This window comes from Pristis pectinata, chromosome 11 (genome assembly GCF_009764475.1).
Source record: "Pristis pectinata isolate sPriPec2 chromosome 11, sPriPec2.1.pri, whole genome shotgun sequence".
Lineage (NCBI taxonomy): Eukaryota > Metazoa > Chordata > Chondrichthyes > Rhinopristiformes > Pristidae > Pristis > Pristis pectinata.
In genome coordinates, this window is record NC_067415.1 from 16,692,944 (window position 1) to 16,703,579 (window position 10,636).

The window sequence follows — 10,636 nt, forward strand, 5'->3', positions numbered from 1 at the left end:
TTGGAAAACAAAGGATATCAGACACCTACACAGGATGGGTAGGAAGGTTGCTGTCATAAATAAAACACACATTTACTAATTTACTGCCCTCGTGTGGCTGAAGTTGTCACTGAATAGCAAAGCAACTGCGTGAAATATGTACTTAATGTTGATTATCAAGGTCAAACACCATTCTTAGAGACAATATCAAACTATAAAGGGGAAAACATAATGTGAAATTGTTATTTGTATAAATAAGTGAAAGTTAATTGATTGTGGACTTCAGGAAGGGGAAATCAAGAGAGCACACACCAGTCCCCATTGAGGGGTCAGCAGTGGAAAGGGTGAGCAGCTTCAAGTTCCTAAGCGTCAACATCTCAGAGGATCTATCCTGGGTCCAACACATTGATGCAATCACGAAGAAGGCACACCAGCAGCTCTACTTCATTAGGAGTTTGAGAAGATTTGATATGTCACCAAAGACTCTTGCAAATTTCTATGGATGTACAGTGGAGAGCATTCTGACTGGTAGCATCACCACCTGGTATGGAGGCTCCAATGTGCAGGATCAAAAGAGGCTGCAGAGGGTTGTTGACTCAGCCAGCTCCATTGTGGGCACAACCTTCCCCACCATGGAGGACATCCTTAAGAGGCAGCTCCTCAAGAAGGCGACATCCATCATTAAGGACCCTCACCATCTGGGACATACCCTCTTCTCATTACTACCATTGGGGAGGAGGTACAGGAACCTGAAGACACATACTCAATGTTTTAAGAACAGCTTCTTCCCCACTGCCATCAGATCTCTGAACAGTCCATGAATGCATGAACACTACCTCGCTATTCCTCTTTTGCACCATTTATTTATTCATATTTTCATTACTTAGTAATTTTTACGTCTTGCATTGTACTGCTGCCGCAAAACAACACATTTCACGATATATGTCAGTGATAATAAACCTGATTCTGAGGATGCCTGAAAATTTGTATTTCTTGCTGATTTATTTGCCATATGGTGTTGTAGTGGAGGCAACAAGATATTTCCACAAAATCTTTTCTTCTTAAGCAGTCCCTTGGGATTGAGGATGACTTCCTTCTACTCCGGTTTCTGGGTTCTGAGGTGGCAAATCAGGCCACCGTGGAAACAGCAGATTCATTCACAATGGGGCAGAGGGTGGCAAGGTGGGTGGCCCATTTATGATGTGGCGTGCTCCTTCTGTGTGCTCCAATGCATGGTCCTGAGGTTCTCAATACCATCCAGAATGCTTCTTCTCCACATTGGGCAGTCATGGGCCAGAGTTTTCCAGGAGTCAGTGGGGATCTCCATTTTTTCCAAAGAAGCTTTGAGCATAGCCTTTTTTTAAAAAACCTGTGCACCTTTTAATCATCTCTCACTTATAGAGAACAGTGTTTGTTTCAGGAGTCATGTGAATGACATGGCCAGCCCAACATAATGGATTAGGTGTACTGGGACCTGAATGCTAGAAATGTTGAGAGATTGCTGATCCTTCCAGTGAATTTGGACAATTTTACAATGATGACATTGTGTTATTTTTCTTGTGTCTAGAGAGGTCGCTATAGGTTGTCTAGATCTCAGAAGCATATAGTTGGGCAGGGATCATTGCTGCCCAGTGGATAATGAGTTTTGTGCCAAGAGGTAGGTCCCAATCTTTAAGTATCTGCTTCCTCAATCAACCACAGGTCATTGGAGGTGGTCGATAAGTTTAGAGCCTTCCAAAGCAAAAGTCTTAAATTGTATAACCAAATGTTAGTTCTTTCCGAAACTTACTGGAGTTCAGTTAGATAACCTTCAATAGTATTCTTGACATTCAAATGTAGTGGGATTTCTTGTTGAAGATGACAAAAGCCATTTGGCTAATTGTTGCATATATCCAAAGACCATATAGCTCATCATCAGAAAATTCAACTGTTAATTAAACATTCCTGACATTTAACATTTAACCTGTATTTATCTTCAACCAACATTAGACAAATGGCACCATGTCATACTATCATTGTTTCATTTGAAATAGTGGTTGGAGTTTACCTAATATTTCATTGGTCAATCATTATTATGCTCACAGAGAATAGTTTTCAGGTATATAGTGTTAAAGTTACAGGGACAATTGGAACAGAGCACTAAATCAGCTGTCTTTTGAAGTTAATCCTTTTCTTAAATTCCTAGATCAACTAATAATATTCCAAATGAACATTTTTTCACACTGCAATTACTGTAGTAGCACCCCTGGAAAAAGAGTGTAATTACAGCAGACAAAATGTAGGGCAGTTTCCAATAGAGCCTAGAACTGATTTCTTTGAGGGGACATCTGATAGAAGCAAATAAAATGATGAGGGGTTTGGAAAGAGTGGATAGTGGGAGGCTGTCCTCATTGGTCAAGGGGGCAGGAGGTGGCTTACAGACAGATGGCTTACAGATAGATGGCTTGTAAGGTGGTTCATTCCTCCTGTGTCTTACACAAGACCTCCGTGTGCTCCCAATGCATGACCTTATGGTTCCCATTACCATCCCCAATGTGTTTTCTCTACTTTGAACTGTTATGATCCAGAGGTTCCCAACAGTCAGTGGGAATTTGGATTTCTTCAAGGAGGCACCCTGCACATCCTTGAATCTTCTCCCCTATTTGCTTGGTAATCTCTTCCCATGACAGAGTTCGGAATACAATGTCAGTTTCATAAATCTGGAATCGAGTATGTGAATGAAATGGCCAGCCCAACATAGCCGACAGAGTGTGACTAAGACAAAGTCGTTCCCAGCCCAGCCAACCATGCAAAAATTTCCTCAGAAACATCTGAGGGACTGCTGTCTAAATTGGGAGAATTCACTCACAGATTAGCCAAGAAGCAGCTCACAGCATCATACCTTACAGATAATGGGCCAGACTCTTCCATCACTAGGTACTTCCCGTCTCAGGGCCAGGACAGACCCACCAGAGATGGAAACACAAAGGTATACAAGCAGCAGGAAGGAGCCCTTAGAATCCTCAACATTGACTCCATGAAGACTCATAGCACCGGGACAAAAATAGACAAAAAAAAAACTTCCTCCTGAATACCACCTACCATTTTTCTTCAGCTCCATGTACCTCCATGTTGAACAGCACTGGGAATAAGCATTGTAAGGAGCAAGGGCACATAATGTACCCTGTTTGGGATACTTCAATGCCCATCACCAAGAGTGGCTTGGTGATATCACCACTGACAAAGTCCTGAGGACCCTAACTGCCAGACTGTATCAGGTTGCAAGTGAAGCAACACAAAGGATAAATCCACGATCCCATCTTCACCAGTCTAAATATGGCAGCTCGATCTGACCTTGATAACATTGATATTAGTGACTATCAGAGAGTCATTGTGGAGACAACATCCTGTTCTTATATCAAGGATACTCTTCATTTTGCTCTGTGGCACTACAAACGTACTAAATAGATTCTTTCAACATTCTGAAGGAACCATTTTCTCCAGGATATTTTGGTTCATTCTTTCATCCCCAACAACATGCACTCTCCTCCTCACAGTAGCTTGCAATGCAACTGCAGAAGATGCAATACCTTGCCATTTACCTCCTCACTTCCTGCATCTGCAATCCCAAAAGTTTCATCCAGGTGAATCAGCAATATACTTGTACTTCCTTCAGTTTTGTATTCAGCACTCGTGTGCTGGGGAACAGCTCTGTTGAATCTGCATGGGTGACCCTGAGCTTCCAGTCACCTAACATTTTAATTCCCCATGCCACTCCTGCTCTACTTTTCCTACACCCCTCGAATGAAACTCACTGCCAACTCAAAGTGAAACATCTCATCTTCTGACACTGCACATTACAGCAATGGATTCAACAATTAAATCAACAATTTCAGATGACTAGCCATTTTTCTCCAATGCAAAACATTCTTTATTTCTAATTTTTCCAGTTCTAATGAAAAGTCATTGACTTGAAGCATCAGCTCTCTGTCTCTGCAGATGCTACCTGGCCTGCTGGCTATTGCTAGCATTTTGTTTATATTTCAGATTTCCAGCATTACCAATAATTTGCTGTAGGCTGGTACTACCAAGGATCCAAAGTTAAACCAAGGACTTCACAGTTCAAATAAATAAAATTGATTTTAAGACATAATTCAATTGATCAATAATTTTCCTCATTTGTTGCATTGTTGGGCCTTGAGAGTGTTAACTGGCTGCTAGGTTTGCAACCAGAAATGGTTCCAAAGAAATTAACAGGCTATGAAGCATTAAACAAAACTTGAAATTACCAAATATAAAGTCCTTCTTTCAAAAAATAAATAATATCAAATACAAATAAATAATATCAAATACTCTGAAACCAATATTATCTTTCAACATCAAAAATGTTACAGTACAGCAGCCAATTATAAAAAAATAAATTGACAACTTGTTTCCCTTTGTGTTTGAGTGTTTATGTGATAAATACAAAAGTCAATTAGTCAATTATAAAACAATACAAGTATTTTCAAAGGCAGAGATATATTTACCTATTTTCACTATTATGCCTATCATAATTTTGTTAAATTATACCATCAGTATGAACTTCATTAGCCATGTCTTGCACACAATTAAAGAAGCTTCCCCAAATTCTCATATTCTGTAATTACACAAATCCTTGTAGTGCAAATGGTAATCTTGTATAGAAAATGAACTCCTCAAAATTGATGTCAAAGTACCTGGAAACATTTTCTTCACTAGTTCCCACAGATTCTTTTTAAATTGCGAAATAATTTCAGAAGGCAAAAGGATCAAACAGGCATTGTGTACGAATAAAATTAAACAAAAAACCCCTCTAATTTCTCACTTAACAAACATTGAATACAAGACTAATTTTCTAAGTTAAATGTGTTGACATTATTTTATTTCTATATCAGCATATGTAAATTCTGTAGCTTTGATCCATTGTAGTTGGATTGCTAATATCCTTTTCTTCCTCTGAAACGAGCTCTGTTATCCAGCTTAAAAATAAAATCCATAAAAGTATTAGTGATATATACTGCTCCAATCTAGTTGATATTCCTGCTGTCCATAAACCATAGGGCATGATTAACATAACCACTATCTTTTAAATCAACGACTATGCTCTCTAATACAACATATTAATTTTCAATTATTAACTCTGCTCCAAGATTCCATCCTGACTTTGCATTGTAATTGGAAAAATATATTTATAGGGGGTGGCTGCTGCGAAGGACGGTGGACTCGGAAGAATGATGAGAACTAAGAATTGAGGCACAAGACTAGCACTATGAAAAATTAAGGGGCTTCGTAACAAGAGAGGATTCTGCAACAACTTGGGTATAAAGGTGTGGAATTACAGCAAGGGGCAGAACAGTAGCACAGCTAGTCCAGTTGCTCCTTCACAGCTCCAGGGACTCAGGGTCAATCCTCACCTTTGGTGCTGTGTAGACTTTGCATGTTCTCCCTGTGACTGTGTGGATTTCCTCCTGGTGCTCCCATTTCCTCCCAAAAACATGCCAGTTAGTAGGCTAATTGACCACTGTAAATTGCACCTAGTGTGCAGGTGAGTGAAATCTCAGGGGACTTAATGGGAATGTGGAAGAAATAGATTACAGAGAAAATTAGTGAAGGAATGGGATTAGTATGTTAGCAAGCATGAATTCCATTGGCCACCCTTCTACGTCATAAGGAAATACAAGATCTCAGTATCCTCTTTAGCCAAGGGCAAGGTCCCAGAAGACTGGAGAATAGCCCCTTTAAGGCAAACTGGGATAATCCAGGAAATTATAGACCAGGAAGGTATAGCCTTACATCAGTGGTAGGGAAGTTATTGGAGAAGATTCTTCAAGACAGGATTTATTTGCATTTGGAAAAGCATGGAGATATTTCAGGTAGTCAGTATGGCTTTGTGCAGGGGAGGTCCGAAGTCACAGATTTGACAGAGCTCTTTGAGGAGGTGACAAAGATGATTGATGAAGGTAAGGCAGTGGATGTTATCTACATGGATTTTAGTAAAGCATCTGACAAGGTTCCTCATGGTAGGCTGGTCCAGAAGATTAAGTCACATAGAATCCAAGGCGAGTTGGACACAAAATTGGCTTGGCCATATTGACAGAGGGTGGCGGTGGGGGTGGAGGATTGATTTTCTGACTGGAGGTCTGTAATCAGTGGCGTTCCGCAAGGATCAGTGCTGGGACCTCTATTGTTTGTAATTTATCAATGATTTGGATGAAAATGTAGGTGGCCTGATTAGTAAGTTTTCAAACAACACAAAAATTAGTGGAGTTGTTAGTACTGAAGTTGGTCGTCAAAGGATACAGCAGGACATAGAGCAGTTGGAAATTTGGACACAGAAGTGGCACTTGCTGTTTAATCCAGGTAATTGTGAAGTGATGTATTTTGGGAGGTCAAATGCTAGAGGAAAATATACAGTAAATGGCAAATAGATCATTGATGTACAGAGGGATCTTGAGGTACAACTCCATAGCTCCCTGAAAGCGAAAACACAAGTGGATAGGAAGGTTAAGAAGGCATATAGCATGCTTGCTTTCATCAATCAGGGCATCGTGTGTAAAAGTTAGCAAGTCACGTTGCAGCTGTATAAAACTGCAACATTCATATGGCTGTTTGGTCACATTTAGAGTATCGTGCACAGGTCTGGTCGCCACATTACAGGAAGGACGTGGAAGCTTTGGAGAGGGTGCAGAAGAAGTCCATCAAAATTTTGCTTGGATTGGAATGCATTAGTCATAAGGAGAGGTTGGACAAAATTGGATAGTTTTCTCTGGAGCATTGGCGGCTGAGGAACGACATGATAGAAGTTTATAAAATTATGAGAGGTACAGAGAGAGTTGATAGTCAAAGTCTTTTTCCCCAGGGTGGAAATGTCAAATACTAGAGGGCTGAAGTTTAAGATGAGAGGGGGGAAAAGGTTAAAGGAGGTGTGTGAAGCAAGTTTTTTTTTTAAATACACAGAGAGTGGTAGGTGCCTGGAATGCACTGCTGTGGGAGGTAGTAGAAGCAGATATGATAGCAGAGTTTAATAGACAGACGCATGAACAGGCAGAGAACAGATGGATACAGTCCACATGCAGATGGATGGGATTAGTCAAATAGGCATCATGTGGGTCAAAGGGCCTATTCCTATTCAGTACTGTTCTTTGGTCTAAATATACTGAAGTGGACCTTTTATGGACTTCATACTACACTGGGTTTACAGTGATGAGGTCTTGCTCAGATTTTTTGGTAAACTCTAGCTTAAATCCGCATGTAAAATCACTCATCTGTGAAATAAAGCATAAGTTGATTATGACTGGTACAGGGTCCATTGGAAAAAGTATAATAAAGGTGGAATTGTAGCAGTTTTCTCTGTCCAGTGATGACAAGTGATTGTTGGTTACCATTATCTTAATTTTTCTATTTACTGCAGCAGAACAAGTTGCACTAGCAAGACTCTACCTGAGAATAAAGCAAATTACTATAGATACCCAAAATCTAATATAAAAGAGCAAATGTTGGAATACTTAGCTCAGGCCAGACTTGTGGAGAGGGAACATTAAAATTTCGGTTTAATAGCTTTTCAAAGTCATTGAGCAATTCTCTGTTTTTACCCAACTTCAATTGAAATGGTCTTATGTACCAAGTACAAATCATTTAATTGAATTCAACCCAATTTAAGTTAACTGTACTAAGCAGAAGAAAAACATGCCTGGGTCAGTTGCTGCAATTGACTGTTGGTCTCATAGTTTAGGTGATCAGCGTTAAATTATCAGAGTCTGCAATTCTGCTAGGATATTCCTAACCAGGCACTATTGGCAGAAACTCACCAATCTAAACTGCGGCACAGCCTGGGACATTGATTCTGAATCAATGTAATAGATAATGGGCATAGCTCACTCATGCTGAAACATATGTAGCCATTTGTATTATTTCATTCAGTTCTGTTAAGATTGCTCATTTCTGGACAAAAAAACCCAAACAGAAACTCCAGGCCAAAAACTGAACTCATCAGATGACTTATGACAGAAGTAGTGAGTTTCTTTGTGTTAGGACAGTTGTGGAAATCACTTGGCGTTTTCCTCAGCATGTTACATACAGCGATATTTTCACAATGCTTGCACAGAAATCTTCCCACAAAATTTTGGGTACCAAAATCTCAAGCATGTTGTTCTCAGTGTTACTTATTCTTAATGCAGTAGGCATCAAATAAACATAGCCTGAAAATCAAGTTCACCATGCATTTTATAAAAACATGAAAACTCCAAGACTGTTGCAAGAAAGTTGTTAATTTTGTTTTTTGATAAGAGTGAGAAACAAGTCCCACTCCAAAAAATAGAAAAGTCAAACATAAGATGCACGAGGGTTGGAAGATCTGTAATCTCTTGTAAGTATTCAAACCAACATCAACCATTGAGTATAGTACAAATATTATGCTCTGATATAAACCAAACATTAAAAAATTAGCTGCTTAAAATTGATACATACCATTGACCTCTTACATTCAAAGAAAGTAACCTGTAAAGCTTTGCAATGTCCTTCTTCCAAACACTGCTTTGGTGTCTTTCCTTCCTACTTGAAATAGAGAAGTTAAATTTAAGTAATCTGTTGCAGACTTGACCCTATTTGCAGATGGAGCTTGACTTTTTTAAATTCAATTTTGGGATGTTTTTCAAATATTGTTACTTGGCAAAATTGGTCATTTGCAGTTATTGAAAACACCTTTGGGCAAATGCTTCACCTTTCAGTTTCTATAATCAATTGGTCATGATAATACTCATTAGCTGCACATTCCAAATCATTTACTGCCAGGTCCTTTATTTCTCCACCGCGCCCCCCCCCCCCCCCCCCCCCCCGCATGGTTTCTTACCCACATCAGAGACCATCATTTGCTTCCTTGAGTAATGTATTCTATTACACAACCCCTACAGATGAAATTGGTCAATAGTCAGTGCATAATATTGACATTTAAAAAGCTGCACTTGTAAAGCAAAATTCGTTATTGGCATCACCAAATATATTATTAAAATTCTTCTGGTGTGAACCAAGATAATAAATCTGAATTTCTGAGCATGTTATTCAGGTTGTTTCCCCCCATTATTCAAAGAAAAACACCAATCTCTATTTATAGATAAATAAACATTGATCCTGTAATGGTTGACTAGGCTCCAAAGATTTTGGGAATAATTTTGCAGAATATTGCTTCTAATATAAAGGTATTAAGTGTGACTTTAACATTTTAAAAATGTCTTTGTACACATCAGCAAACATGCTGTTCTCAAACATTTCCATTACATTAAATATCTTTCTGATTCTTGCCCATTCCATTTGCAGTGATCCTTAATACTGCTCTCATTATTTTACTCCAACTCCATCTAGAAAATAATTACTTAGCTGCTACAGCATTTTATAACACAGGCCATTTGAATCATGTGCCATTCATTGGAAGTTATCAAATTAGTTACTCTCCCTCACAGCCCTTCAACTTGTTCTCTTCCAAGTACATATTATTTGAAGGGTACTTTTGAATCTTCTGCCAACATACTTATAGGCAGCAAAATTCATACAAGATCTTCTGAACTCACTTTCCCACAGCAATGTCTAAATTTCCCCCATAACTCTGCTTTCAATATATCCGAGAAGGAATTTATCTTATTCAGTCACCTTGAGGAAGTGATGCTGACCATACTTAGAGCTGCTTTTCCATCTGTACATTTTGCTTTTAAGTTGTCTTGGAATTTTCACCATGCCAGAAGTACAGGCCACACAATGCAACAATATGCTAATGCCATTTCCCCTGCCATGCCAATCATACATGATTGCCTCAGAGACTCATGACAAAATTGTCTCCATTGTGTATAGCAAAACTCAACCTCTGTAAATGTATACTACCTCCATTAAATGCAAGAAACAACTTTATAATATTGATGGCTGTAACTGTATAGATTAATCTGACAGTTGCCATTTTACATGGTGTCATTAATCATGTTCATTTCAAAAATACCAATTATCAATGTGACCTGAGAATACTGGTTCTGAGAATACAAAAGGAAATCTCCAAAACATTAGGAATTTCAGCTGAGATCTCCCACGCTCAGGAAGGTCAGTTGTTCTGAGAGTAACAGCCCAGAAAGCGGCCCATCGTACCCGTACCCTCTCTTTTTGTTTTGCAAGCGTGGTTTAATTAATCTCTCTCCTACTCTGCAAGTGTTTTTTTTCCCCAGACATTTATCCCATTCCTTCTTGAAGGATGCTACTGGATCTGCCTCCGTCCCTTAGGATTCCCCCACCCTTCAGGATCGGCTTGTTTAGCCCCTGAAGTACCCCACCCCACCCCACCGCACCTTGAGCACACAGTCGAGCCCCAGCAAGCACGACCTCAGGTCCTCCTTCACCCCCGAGCAGGGTCCACCGTCCTCCTCCTTGTCTTCATAATACTTGGGCATCACTGCGGGGGGAACTGAGCGCGCAGGCGCCGACCTCCCCCTCCCCTCCGGCGCCAAGTGCTGCCTCACCTGCCCGACTTACCGACACCCACCCCCTCTCCACCGCCAAACCTTCCCACCTACCCCCGGCGCACTGAATTCTGGGACAGCTGCTCCGTCGACCGCAATGCCTCCTGGAAGTGAGAGTTTCCATGGGGGACGTCCTCGTCGTGTGAGAGGGGGAGTGTGGACTA

General features: G+C 40.0%; 1 protein-coding gene across 1 annotated transcript; it reads right to left on the minus strand.

Annotated features, from left to right (window-relative positions):
* Positions 1 to 4,830: 4,830 nt before the first annotated feature.
* Positions 4,831 to 10,516, minus strand: LOC127576046 (cytochrome c oxidase assembly factor 5). The gene is made up of 3 exons (XM_052026379.1): positions 10,302 to 10,516; positions 8,446 to 8,529; positions 4,831 to 4,958 (listed from the first exon to the last, which is right to left on the minus strand). Exons 1-3 carry the CDS (start codon positions 10,401 to 10,403, stop codon positions 4,917 to 4,919), a joined length of 228 nt encoding a protein of 75 aa, XP_051882339.1. The 5' UTR covers positions 10,404 to 10,516; the 3' UTR covers positions 4,831 to 4,916.
* Positions 10,517 to 10,636: the final 120 nt, after the last annotated feature.

Coding starts and splice junctions, on each gene's coding strand:
- LOC127576046 (XM_052026379.1), bottom strand. CDS start 10,403: ATGCCCAAGTATTATGAAGACAAGGAGGAGGACGGTGGACCCTGCTCG. Junction 8,530..10,301: donor GGCTCGACTGTGTGCTCAAG/GTGCGGTGGGGT, acceptor TATTTCAAGTAG/GAAGGAAAGACACCAAAGCA. Junction 4,959..8,445: donor TTGAATGTAAGAGGTCAATG/GTATGTATCAAT, acceptor TTTATTTTTAAG/CTGGATAACAGAGCTCGTTT.